The sequence below is a fragment of the Globicephala melas genome, chromosome 2 (genome assembly GCF_963455315.2).
Source record: "Globicephala melas chromosome 2, mGloMel1.2, whole genome shotgun sequence".
Classification (NCBI taxonomy): domain Eukaryota; kingdom Metazoa; phylum Chordata; class Mammalia; order Artiodactyla; family Delphinidae; genus Globicephala; species Globicephala melas.
This window is the reverse complement of record NC_083315.2, coordinates 164247404-164261073: the sequence shown is the minus strand read 5'-3', so window position 1 is coordinate 164261073 and position 13670 is coordinate 164247404. Positions and strand designations below refer to the sequence as shown.

Below are 13670 nucleotides of genomic sequence, written 5' to 3'. Positions count from 1 at the left end.
GACCACTCAAATGATTAGGATGCCAATTAGAGTCTAATTATTGTTCTACCAAATATTCTTGGTATTAAATGAATGTTATCTGGGATTTAGAGAGAGGTGGCAATAAGTCTGATTGCAGCAAATGGACCTGTCTTTCCTGGTAGAGATAATACTGTTGCCAGATCCATCTTCTTTCCTTGTAAGGGAGATGATTTGGAGATATCACCTGCCGTTTTGTGTGGGTGACTAAGGGATCTGCAGATCTGCATTGGAGTCCACGTCCCTCTCCCCAGGCCCACACTGCCGTCTCTCCGCTGGACATTGGAAGTGGAAAAGGGCCAGCTCTCATCTCCCCCTTTCCACTTAGGGGCTCCCTTCCTCTCTCCCCCTGCCCTCCACGGGCACCCCAGCCCCGTTCCCAGGGCTCCTCGCCGCAGATCTAGCCCTGCAGCAGCATCCACTACTTCTTTGTTTCGTGAAAGCGACATCAGCAGTAGCATGTTTATTGCATTCGCTCTGTGCCAGACACTCTTCTAAGCATTTTACACGTATGACTTCCTTTAACCCAATAACAACCCTCTGGCTGGTGAGCGAGGCGTTTGGATTAAGCTTAGGCAGTCTGGCCTTAGAGCCGCTGCCATCAGCACGTGCTGCTCTCCTCTCCAGCCACCAGCCAGGCTGGGTCTGGGGGACCGAAGCCGCCTCTTATATGCACCCCACTCCCGTCTGTCTCCATCCTGCAACACCTACATCTTCTTCCATTTTCATTAGTACCTCTTTTAGACTGGAACCGTTATTGAAATGTGAATTATCTCACTTTATAGCATATATTCTGCTCCCAGGCTCCTTACTTCATTAAAACTGGAATTTTTAAATTTATGGACAAGATGTTATGCTGTCTGTGATCTGCATCAAAATAATATGTTGGGGAGAAATGGGTAGGGATACAAATGAAACAGGTTGAGAACTGAGTTGGTAGTTGAAATAGGGCGAAGGGTACACGGGGATTTATTATGCTATTTCCCCTATCTTTGTGTTTGAAATTTTTCAACAATAAAAATTTTTTATCACCAAACTTCTTATTTGTATCAAAGGCAGTTAACTCACAGAGAACAGGAATAGTAATAATAAAAATTTTTAAGAAGGAAAATAAACTGGAAATTTTTACTCTGTCACATACATATGTGTTTAAGGTGCTTAAAAGGGATAGCCAAACAGAACTGGGGTGAGCAAAGCCCTAGTCTAAGGGGCAGAGGCTGTGGATAGCAGGTGCTCCAGTGACGCCCCAAGTTCCCTTTGGTCTTAGATGCATTCTTTGGAAGAGCGCTTCCTTTGTGATTGAGGTATGTCGACCTGAGTGCTTAGAGATTTATATAATCTCCGTGTTTACAGGGACATAGGGGAGGACGCGTTACATAGCCGAGCAGTACGCTTGGCATCAGGATTTCAGGAGCATCTGGAGCTGTCTGGGCACTTTTTCAGAGCCAGCTGCCGTCATTGTATAGAGGATGCCAAGAGCCCACAGGAAGACAGAGCCATCGGCTCTGAGGCCAGAGCGCCAATACTTTTGAATTGGGGTGAAGGGTTAATTTGTAATTGTTGGTTTGCGTTTCCTAACTCTCTCTATGACACCCCGATGGCTTATAATGGGACGTGGGTAGTTACAGTTATGAGAATGGGGTCCGAGCTGGGAGGGGCTGTGAAAGATCTGCAGTGTAGAGGAAACCATGGCCTGGGTACATCTTTGTCAAATCGTGCGCCTTTGAGATGGGCCACCGTGATGCTGGTGGGCATCTCTGGAATCTGTGAAGTTTCCTGAAAATTCAGCAAGCTGGAAAGGCCTCAGTCCTCAGAGCTCCAGGGATCCCCAAGAGGACACAGGAGCGAGGGCCCCTCAGCAGTACAAAATATTGTTGAATCTCGGGAGTATTTCAGGGAACGTGTGGCATTTTTAGGAGGCTTTTATTTAGCTATACTCTGCTTTATGCGGTAGGGATGGGCCCAATCAGTTGAGTGGCTTGTCTGTAATTAACGTCTCAGAGGCAGTGGAGAGCTATGGATAAGCGCTCCAGCTCTGGAACCAGACCACCTGTGTGCAGATCCTGGCTCTGCCACAGCTCTCTGAGACCCTGCATGGTCACATGGCAGAGTTGTGCTCCATTTCCCTCCTCTGTAAATGTAACAGTACCTGCTTGGACCTTGTTGGGTCATTAGGACCAGCGAACGAGGCAGTTCCTGTAAAGCAATTAGAAGAGCACTTGGCTGCAGTGTTAGCAAAGAGCTTGTTGTCTCAGCGAGTCTGGGCTGTTGTAACAAAATACCACAGACTGCGTGGCTTGTACGCAACAAACGTTTATTTCTCACAATTCTGGAGGCTGGGAAGTCCAAGGTCATGAGTGGCAGATTTGATGTCTGGTGAAGGCCTGCTTTCTGGTTGCAGACTGCCCGCTGTTCGCCCAGTGGAAGGGGCAAGGAATCTCTCTGTGGCTCCGCCCTCATGACCCAATCAACCCCAAAGGCCCCGCTTCCTAACACGGTCACATTGGGGATCAGGTTTCAACATAAGAATTTTGGGGGGGGACACAGACTTTTAGTCCATACCACTTATTAAGGAAATAATAAACATGTATTCTAACAGTTTGGTTCCATAAAGTTGTACATTATTTTCAAGGGTCTCAGATTGAATCCTTTTCTAAAATGAGGAAACATTTTGTAAAGTAAATAACTATTTCTGATATTATGTATTATACGTTTGAATTTTCATATATTAAATTTGGGTAAAATGATAGCTGTCATATTACATTTCCTCTCTTAATATAAGAATGTTAATTTTAGGTAATAGCTAACCTTTTTTTAGCACCTACTAGCCTGTATCTGAAGTACTGTTCCTGTTGCTTGTTATGTATTAACTAATTTAATCTTCCTGGTAACTAGCTACATTAATTACTGTTATATTTCTCACGTTACGGTGAGGAATCTGGGTATAGAGAAGTTAATTGGCTTGCCCAAATTCACACACTTAACCTGTGGTGATTCTTTATTTCTAGCTGCTGTACATGTCATGAATTCCCTATTCTGGAAAGTTCTCAGGCAGAAGTAGTACAACTACTTGTTGGGGGCTGGGTGGTAGGGGGTGCTATCAGAGGGGCCTGAAGCATTTGATCGGGTGCACCTTCAGAACCTTGGTTGTAGGTAACAGACGTGACTTGTCAATTCAGGCAGAAAAGTCATGCATCTACCAATGCATACCGTTTAGCACACAGGATCCACAGAAGGCTAAAGAACAGGGGTGAGCAGAAATTGAGGAGGCAAAGCCCCCTGCCCCAGTCTGGGAGGATACTGTTAACTCTGGAGGGCTTCCACCAACCCGGCTGCTACCGCGGCCCCCAGGCCTGGCCATGGAAAACAACTTCCAACGGCCCGTCCCCCTGCCCAGACCTCTGGATGCAGCTCGCTGGCAGGAGCATCTCACTGGCCAGGCTCAGGTCACGTGACACACTCCAGTTGCTTCCCTCCTTCGTTCACCCTTAGGTTTGGCACCTGGAAAGCAGAGTCTGTTCCCCTTTTATCTAGGGTGTCCTTACCCCAACTCCTGCCTGAAAATAAACAGGAGAGTTTTGAGGTGATAGGCAGCCAAAATGACAAATGTCCCTTCCGTTAAGAGACTTCGACTAGATGCTTCCCAAGTTCCCTGGTAGCCCCACGATTCTGAGTCTACTCTTTATGAGGGCTGGTATTTCCCTGGAGCACCTGGAGTGGAGCTCTATACCGATTAGGCTTCCATGAATGTTTCTCACTGAAGATAATGAGTATGTTGGCCTTTGTCACAAAAGAAAATAAGGATGCACACTTATTTATAAGCTCTAGCTTTTTGATTCAGAGCAGAGTGTTTGAGCTGTGAGCTTTTGTTTATCAGGAAAGAAGTTGATGTTTATCGTTCTTCTTCACAAAAGGAGGCAGAAAAGCACTTAAACCTTTAAATGTCTCCGTGTACACATTTAAGTGCTTAGTGGTTATATTGCAATGAATTCGTTGAGTGGAGCTGTAGAACAAACCTCATTTTGATCATTATCTACCTACTTCTCTCCACATACTGACTCCTTTGCCTACTTCCACCAATGTGATCATCATTCTGGTTTCCTTCTTCATCATCCCTCATCCCCCTTCCCTAAGTCAGTTTCCAAGCACTGGCTTTTCACTGCTTGGCGTTCTCTCCTTAATACCTGTCCTGCCCCACGTGCTCCCAGCCCGTGCCGCCCCACACCTGGGTTAGGTCTTCCCGCACCACCCCGTCTCACCCACTTGATCTTCTCAGCGAGGTGCTTTCCTCTTTTTACACCCACTGTGCTTCTTAAAGGCACAGTAATGCTTTCTTGTTGCTCATCTGTGTAGCAGAGCAGGTAAGAGGGCTCTGGCGACAGATTCAGATCCCAGCTCTGCTATTCAGTGTTTTTATTAGTGAGAGGTGTATCCAGAAGTAATGAACAAAACCACCATATAGTGAGTGCCTTAACCAAATATGAGTATTTTTTCCCTATGGCAGGAAGTCTGAGGAGAGGCAGCTGCAGCATCTCATGATATCAGAGGCCCGGCGCCTTCTCTCTTTCTGCTCAGTCATTCTAGAGGGTAGCATTTGTCCTCATGCTTCTCACTTCCTGGCCGCCCCACCTCCAGTATTGAGTCTGTGTCCCGGGCGGAAGAAGGACCAGGGCTGAGGGCAAAGTGTATGCCAACTGCAGGTGCCCTCCCCTTAACTTCTGCCAACATCCTGGTCTAGGACGGAGTCACATGTCCACCCCCGAGTTTTTGACGAAGTGTGTCTCCAGTGGGATCAGAATAAGGGACCAAGTGTCCGTTTTACATCCTACACCATCATTAGCATGGGCTTATTAACTGCTTATACTTCGCTTCTTAATATATTTTTTAGGGCAGGTTTTCACAGTAAACCAACCAGCACAGTATTTACTGTGACTTTCTCTGTGAATACCATTTAAAATCCTGGAATTCTTTCCTCTCCTCTCACCCCTTCACTTTACCTGTATCATGACCTTCTCTGTGGCTGCTTTGTCTCTCAGCCCCAGCCCCCTGCCCCTCCCTCCTTGGGCATCCATGAATCCTAAGCATCCCACCTGTCCTTCTTCTCCGCTCCCGGGCTGCAGGGAGCGTCGCTGGAGAAGAGGGGCCACGTGGTGCCGTAGGTGCCACCGCATGTCCACGTGGTGCCGTAGGTGCCACCGCATGTCCACATCAGTCTTTGAGGTGACCCTGATGGGAGCTGTCTGCCCTCTCAGGGTGAAGGTTTTGTTGCTGTTTAAGGCTTTTCTGTTCATTTAAAAACCTCCTCGGGAGAAGGCCTCACGTGAGAAGCCCATTGTTCCAGGGGCCTGGCTTTCTAACCCATCTCTGCACTTTCTTCTCTGCCTGCTAGTTCCCCTCAGGTTGCCTCCCCAGTCTCTCTTTCTCTCTGTCTCTTTCTCTGTCGTTCTCTCTAATAAACACACACACACACACACACACACACACACACACACACACACACACACACACACACACACACACACCCCAGCATACACAGACCTTCCGTGTTCCCCAGTCTCTCTTTCTCTCTGTCTCTTTCTCTGTCGTTCTCTCTAATAAACACACACACACACACACACACACACACACACACACACACACACACACACACACACACACACACACACCTGCATACACAGACCTTCCGTGCCATGGGTTTGCTCCCGGGTATGTAGGCCGGAGACTCTGGGGGCCCCCTTCACTCCCTCCATCTCACCAGCCACCCGCTCCTTCCTTGGGTGGCCCTTCCTTGCTGATTCTAATTCAGACACATTTCTTGCTTCTGTCCTTGTTTCTGAAGTCCCTGGACCATTCTATCCACCTTATTCCTGGCCTTCATCCACCCTGGTCATACACCCGCCTGGTCATACACCTCCCTCATCCCATGATCTCCCTTAGGTTCTGACATGGTCGTGTCACTCTATGCAGAAACCAGAGGCTCCTCATGGATTGGGTGACCTGCATTTGTAGATCTCCCGCCTCAGGCGGGCACTGAGGAGACATTGAAGACAGGATCTCTGCCCTGGATAGTTTCTCAGAGTGGGACTGGGCTGGGCTGGACTGGGCTGGGCTGGGCTGGGCTGGGCTGGGCTGGACTGGGTTGGACTGGGCTGGGGCGGGTGAAGACATCACATTAACACAGGTATGAACTCTGGGAGCACAGAGGAGGGAGAACCAAAGCTGGGGAGGGGGAGGGAGATGGAACAACTCAGACAAGGAGCCACCACGTCAGACTCTCAGTGACGCGGCCCCAGCCGCGCCTGCCTTCTGGCCGCCCGTGCCCTCAGCTGGGTTTATACTGGACCCCTTGTCATTGGCACGTCGAAGCATCCTCTTTCGTGCCTCCACGTCCTTGTTTGTCCCCCCTCTTCCCGGAGCACCGTTTCTGAATCCTAGCTGTGTTTTCTCCCTTCTCATCCAACAGAACTGGCTCAAGTACCAGTCTGCCAGGACGCCGTTCCCGATGCCCGTGACCGCTTTCCCACAGTACTTTCTGTTTCCTCCTCTTGGGACACTTGTCAGTTGGGACCTTGTATTTGAGTAGTTTGTGTACCTGCCTCTTTGCCTGTATTAGATGAAAAGCTCCTTGGGATCAAGGGTTGTGTTGTAGTCAGCTGTGGATTGCCCCCGGCTTCTGGCCCAGGGGGCTGCCTCGGGGGGCGCCTCGGGAGGGTTCGGAGGAGCAGGGTGCTTTAAGCATTCCAGGGAAGCCGATGTGGTAGGACTGCTCTTAGTGCGCACAGACGCACACTCACACCTGCCCAGCTGCGCCACCGGCAATTCTTACCTGTCTGCATTTGTTCTTCTTTCCAATCCAGTGCTTAGAAAGAGCCATGAAGTTTGCCTTTGAGGAGTTCCACCTCTGGTACCAGTTTGCTCTGTCACTCATGGCTGCTGGAAAAGTGAGTCTCCCTTTCTGACATGCAGTCCTCTGTGTTGATGGTTAACTTGAATTTCATGGGATGATGTGATGCCTGGTAGATGTCTACACCAGCTACTTGAAACTGTCCTGTGGTCATTTATAAATGAGTGATCGAATTTAATTATTTGGGGGCCAACATGGACACATCATTGAGAAGAAAATTTTGAAATTCTTGCCTTTTTCTAGTGTTTGTAACTTTATCTGAAGCTGTAAGGTCAGTTCTTCACACTGACCCCTTTCACTCATTTGAGAGTGTAAACTATTCCTGGCAGGGGAAATCTGCTAATTATCTGTAGCAAGATGTGATCTGAGACCGTGTACGGTATTGGTTGAAAGCAAGGGCTGTGGAGAGAGAGGCCTGGTGCGGACCTCGAAGCCGTGTGAGCCATGGCAGGTCACTTAGTGTCTCAGCTTCCTCTTCCGTCTCATGGAGAAATGGTACCGACTTCATAGAATTGTCATCAGGTAGTGAGATGATACCCACAAGGTGTTTAGCATAGGACCCCCAAAACGAACACACTCAATAAAGATAATAGCCACTGTTATTCTTGTTAATTTGGGCCCTTTAGTGAATTGTAAAGTCTGAGACACAAGATTATTGGGGCAAAGTGGAGTTGTATGCTTTCCATTCTGAATGGTATGCTTTAAATTAGATAGTTTCTTTTTTATAATAATGTAAACCTCCACTATCTTTATTTTTTTCTTACTTTTACAATGGCTACACAAGTAGGGAATAAAACTAGGGGGATTCGGGGCAGCGTTTTCACTTGTTTTAACCACAGTTTACTCCCCGGTCCCCCAAAAGTTCCAAGCTCAGGTTATCTCCATCCCCAGGCCCTTGCTTCATTGGGTGAAAGTTGGAAAACCTCATTAAGAGTGTATCCTAACCAGAAACCCCACTGGGAAGGCTTTAGTATTTGGTTCTGTCAAAAATTTTGAGTTTCACAGAAATGATCTCCTTTTGCCAAGTCTGCTCGCGCGGTGAAGGTGCTGAAAGAGTGCATCCGCCTGAAGCCGGACGACGCCACCATCCCACTTCTGGCCGCAAAGCTGTGCATGGGCTCCCTTCACTGGGTGAGTGGGGCTGGGGCCCTCCGCGTGTGCGGGGGCTGCCACCCTTTTGATTCCTAGGCAGAGAGGAAATAGTAGCAGTGCATCAGCTACACAAAAGCAAGGCTGTTCAGAGCCCCGGGCTTCTGGCCCAGGCTACAGCCCTCCTCAGGCCTCAACCCCACCCCAAGGACTTCGGGGAATCAGTACAACTCCAGGTTTTTCTTTTTCATGGGAATGTGCTTCAAAAGTAGAAATGGTAAGATGGAATTGGAATTCCTACTCAGACGCATCCTGTATGTAAGTCATATGGGACTGAAAAAGTCTATGTCACTCAGTGATTCCCTCTTAGGAGAGCCTGAGCTTTTCTGTAAAGCCAAGAGTCAACCTCTACTTTAGCTCATGTGTAAACCCAGCTTCCTTCATTCCTCTTCCTGCACAGAGGCTTTCCGCTTCCAATGTTCTTGTTCAGCTTTGAATCTGGGAAGAGCCTGATTTGTAACAATTGTAGTACCTCAAAAACGTACTGTTTGAGCAGAAACTAGAAAACTCAATTGATCGCCACATACAATGGAGTTTTAATGTCTTTCTCTAACTTCATGTCAAGGTTAGTGATAAGAAGAAGTTGCCCAAAAGACTGAGGCACGTGGCTAAGGTTTTCTACCATGACGGTCCTTGCTGCTCTTTTTTTTCCATTTATTCTCACCCAGCAGGGCGAGAGTAAACATTGTGAAGAAAGTGTCCTACTTTGGTCAAATTTTTCTTGGGAAAGTGTGGAAGAAAAAACACATTTTGAAATGTGGCTCTCACCTGAAACACAGCCGTGAAGGTGTTGTGTGGTCCGTGCAGGTTTTAACACTTTGGTGTGGCAAGTGAGGGGACATGCAGGCAGGCCCCGAGAGTGGCTGGAGCAGTGGACCGAATCTTTCGGTTTTGAAAATGCCAGCTTCCAGCTGTGACTCTGCCACACTCCTTCCAGCGATGGCATCATTCATCACCATAACACCTAACATAAACCTGACTCTCTTTTACAAGATGAGAATAACAAATCTTTTCTGTATATTTTTTACATTTTTATCATTAAAATTTCCAAATACCGCAAAAGTAAGGAGTATAATCAACTATCATCCATGTACTATCACCCAGCTTCAGTAACATCAGCACTTACCATACCCCGAAGGAGCGAATCTTATTATTTTTGCCTCTAGTGAGCTGTGCAAAAGGTCTTATTGTGGGTGTAGTTTACAGGTGCACATTCTTCCCTTTGGAATCTGCCAGTGCGAGGTCTGTGTGCGGTGTACTGTAAAATAAATAGATGGAGTTTTGAAATTTCTAACAGCTTGTGGGAAAGAGAATCCAAGCCTAAAAGATTCTTTATGTCATGCAAAAAAGGAAAGACCCAAGCACAAAATATTTCAAGAACTTTATTCTTTACAAATTATACATACATGTATACATAGCTTCTGAATACCTAGCACAATCTAATCACAGAGCCAATCAGTGAAAAACAGAGACGACAAAGAGCCCCACCAAGTATGCAAGTGACCTTGGAAAAGAGGGCAAAAAAGCGATAAGGAAAGGTTGAAAGCAAAAAGGCAAGGTGGGAATCCTGAGGACTGTTGAGAAGCTGAAATACAGAAAACAGAATCACCAGAGTGGAACTGGAAGATCTGGGAGTTATTTTCACAGTGACTCATCAGAAATCGCTTAGGACAGCAGATGCTTACGGGAACTCATGTTAGAAATTCTGCAGGATGTTGGTGTTGTTTTTAACTTACCTGGTTTTTCAGTTGGAAGAGGCTGAGAAGTTTGCCAAAACCGTCGTTGATGCGGGAGAGAAAACGTCAGAGTTCAAGGCCAAAGGCTACTTGGCCCTGGGGCTTACGTACAGTCTGCAGGCCACTGACGGTGAGCGAAGTCCCCGCCCACGGGAGCTGGGGAGCCACCAAGTCTGCACTGCAGGACCGGCCCATCCCCTGTCTCAGGAGGGCGCATGGCTGGTTCCTCGTTTGCCATCCTGTGGGGACCTGCCACCGCTGTCCTCTTTGCTTGGACCGGTCGGAGAATGGGAGGGAAGAAATGCAGGCCCTGTGCCCCGGCTCCCAGGCCCTCTTCACAGGTGCACTGTGCTGGTGGTGCCCAGCTGGCAGCTGTAGGGATCTGTCCTGAGGAGTGAGGTGAGCAGGGCCCTGAGAGAGAATTCACCCCACCCGGCCTTCACCTGACTCTGCCCCAGCGCTTGGCCTGAGCTCTCCCCATGTGGAGGGATGTTGGGTCTTAGGCTAGGAATGTAGAAGCATTCAGGGCCCACCTCCTCCAGAAAGCATCCCTTGATTTATCAGTACCTGCCCCTTATCCATTTGCACTTTTTTTTAAAAAAAAAACAACTCTTTTTTATTTATTTATGTTTTGGCCGCTCCGCGCAGCATGTGGGATCTTAGTTCCCCAGCCAGGGATCGAGCCCATGCCCCCTGCAGTGGGAGCGCGGTGTCTTAACCACTGGACCGCCAGGGAAGTCCCCATTTGCACATTTTAATTCACGGATACGTACACGTGTAGTATAGTGGCTCACAGCACCTGCAGTGACATTACACGTTTGGGATGTATTTACTGTTTTGGTGGATGGGCTTCCGGCTAAAAAAAAAAAATCTTAATTATGTTTTCTATACTTAATGAGTTTTCAATTATATGTTTGCAGAAAGGGTAAATTGGTAAATTGTTTTTCTGAACTTTCTATTATTCCTTTTACATTTTGTTGTTAAATGTAACACAAATACCAAAAAAAATCTCAAAAATGATTGTCCAACTCAGTGAATTAGTATAAGGGAAAGTATTCTTATAAGCAGCACCCTGCTTAGGAGATAGAACCTTGCCAGCTACCTGGGAGCCCTTTACCTGCCCGTCCCAATCACAAGCCCCCTTAAGAGAAGACACTACCCTGACTTTTATGGTATTCATTTTCTTTTGCTTTCTTTGTAATTTTGCTATAGTTTATTTTACATGTTACCCCAAATCTTTCTTTCCTCTGCCCTAAAATATCAAAGACCCTGGAGAAGTTTTGCATATCAACTGATTTCCAATCATAGATTTTTTTGCTAATTTTTCATATACACTGACAATACCCAGAACACTTTTTTAACTATAGTAGGCTTTCAGTGAAGGGTAAATTTCATAGCATATGTTTATCCATATAACTTCTTAGTTGAGACTCTACACCTAATTTTGGGAGAGTCACGTGACCCTGCTGGGTCTCATCTGTATCCACGGTTCTCTTGGGACAGCTCTCTGGATGCCTCTAGCTCATTCACTGTTGTTCTAAGTTAGTCATGGCTCACAGCTACATCCAGCTCTGGGCAGCCTTCCACCATCCTCAGCGCGATGTCAGGATGGGATCTGCCATGTTGGATTTGTTAGATAAGGACCATCTCCAGGTGCAGCCATCAACAGGTTCCTCTAGGAGTTTTTCTGTTGTCCCCGTAAAAAGTACCTTTTTAGTTTCTACAAGGCTCTAAGGCGGCATTTCTCACATGCTGTCTACAGGGGAAGTGTTGAGCAGATTTTCCAGTATCAGTGTTGGGTTTGCCCTGTCTGTCCCTGGTGTTCACATCAAGGCATTAAAGGTCCTAGCCATTGCCTCCGTGAATTAAACTGGCCTTCCATGGCATCAGGCTAGTGTCCTTGGTTTTCGGTGCCGGAAGGAACTCTGAAGGCCGTCAAATCCACCCACTGGGGCTTGAATCTCTTCTCTTCCATTCTGGCAGAGCCATTCTTCACCCGTGAATTACATGCCTGCCCTTGAGAATGGTTTCCTCTCTGGAGTTCCCAGCTAGTCTTTTGAAGACAGGCTGCTATTCCTGGGGGTACCAAGAGTGACCAGCCAACTCTCACTCTCGCCTTGGCATGGTTCCACAGTTATGCCCAACAAGTGCAAGGGCCTCAGGCTGACACGGCCTTCGTTTCCCATCCTCGACAGTGCCTGGGACAGGACTGGGCACATAAGCTCCCAGAATTTGTTGCTCTTAATCCAGTCAAATGTTTAGTTTTTGTGATGAGTTTTCTATTTGTCAGAAACTCCCTGATCTCCCATGCCACTGACTAATCGAACCCTTTTCTTAGCTTCTTTGCGAGGGATGCAGGAGGTCCTACAGAGAAAGGCGCTTCTTGCATTTCAGAGGTGAGTGGGAGTTCATCTTTTCACTCGGCTGTACATAATGACACCAAAGTATGATAAGTATAAAAAGAAGAGATATTTATAAAGATTATGTAAACAGTATTTTACCCCTGGGAGTCTTTCCTCCCGAGTACCGAACAGACAGTATAAAACTTGCTGCATCACTTGTTGCCATGTAAATCTGCACCCTTGATATGTTTATTCATTCGGGCACATTTTATTCATTCCTAATAAAGCGATTTCAGCTCTAAGAGAGGTACTTTTTTATGTCTAGGGAGATGATTCCTTTTATTAAAGACATTTTTTATCATCTAGAAAAAGCATCATTCTTTGCAACCTTTTTTTTTTTTAACATGTCAATCTGCAGATTTTTATATTACGAAATGAAAAGGCCAGATTTTAGGGCAGTCTCTGAAATACTTATAAGACAGTCAGGCCAGCAGGTCCCAGGCCTCTCCATCCCCTCCATGCTCCATAATACCTTATGCTTATCTCCATCACTGTACCTTTCATGAAATTAGGAGAAGGCCTTATAATTAGAGACCGCTTGCATGTCACAGTGGCCTTTCACACCCCTTACTTGATCCTCACCCCACACCAATAAGGTAGATGGAACAAGTCGTGTGTTCACTGCAGGTGAGGGACCGAGATGCAGGGATGAAGAGCCGGAATCCTGTAGCTATTGAGGTCAGGAAGGTCAAGGTCTCTGACACTGACTGGCTTCTCTGGTACCTACTACACCACACTTCCCTCATTTTATTCTTACTGCAGGCATAATAAATCACTAACATGAATCACTGTCTGAAAGTATAACCCCATGATGTCCAATCTAGAATTGGTATTGATCCTGTCAGCTTAAACATACCTGAGTTACTTGATTTCTTGGAATTATATTAGAAACTTAGTTACTTAACCAAAAGTTTTACGAGGACCTCTCAATACCTAATAACCGTTGTTAGATTTCTTTCCTTAGAACTAGGGCTGCCTGTAGGTTTGTCACAGTGTACATGCTCCTTTTTATCACGAAATCATTAGCACTTGGTTTCAGTTAGTCTGAAACACTTTCATCTCTTTTCTTTCCATTTCCTAGCAGGCGTGCCCATAGCTCCTTCACGCTGCCAGTCCCAGACTGGTTAATGACAGAAGGTACCAACTGACAGCAGCAAACAGACCTCCTATCTGTGTGCTAAGTTTTTGTTGATATCCTTCAGCACGGAGTGTGGAAAGCATTTCCATTTCAAATGATTTGGAGTTTTAAATTTTCCAGTCCTAGTTTGTAAAACCCACACATGGATGCCTAAGAAAGTGGTCATTACATCTGTTTCACTGTTTCACTTTCCTTAAATCAGCTCGTCTTACTGGCTCTCTAAAAACAGCCATGGTGGTGGTCTGCCTTGAGCCGCAGAATTCATAACTTCATGTTATATAACAGCTGTTCCATTGGCCTGAATTTCTTTTTGTTCCTCTTTT

At 46.6% G+C, this 13670-nt stretch overlaps 1 protein-coding gene across 9 annotated transcripts in view; it reads left to right on the top strand.

The window, feature by feature from the left end:
• TTC7B (tetratricopeptide repeat domain 7B) overlaps positions 1-13670 on the top strand; it is a 238212-nt gene that overhangs the window by 131845 nt on the left and 92697 nt on the right. For all 9 annotated transcript variants that reach the window (XM_060295192.2, XM_060295185.2, XM_060295188.2 and 6 more), the window contains 4 exons: positions 6876-6959; positions 7949-8053; positions 9820-9937; positions 12146-12203. In XM_060295192.2, the coding sequence (XP_060151175.1) occupies positions 6876-6959; positions 7949-8053; positions 9820-9937; positions 12146-12203 (365 nt within the window). The remainder of the gene's footprint in view (positions 1-6875; positions 6960-7948; positions 8054-9819; positions 9938-12145; positions 12204-13670) is intronic.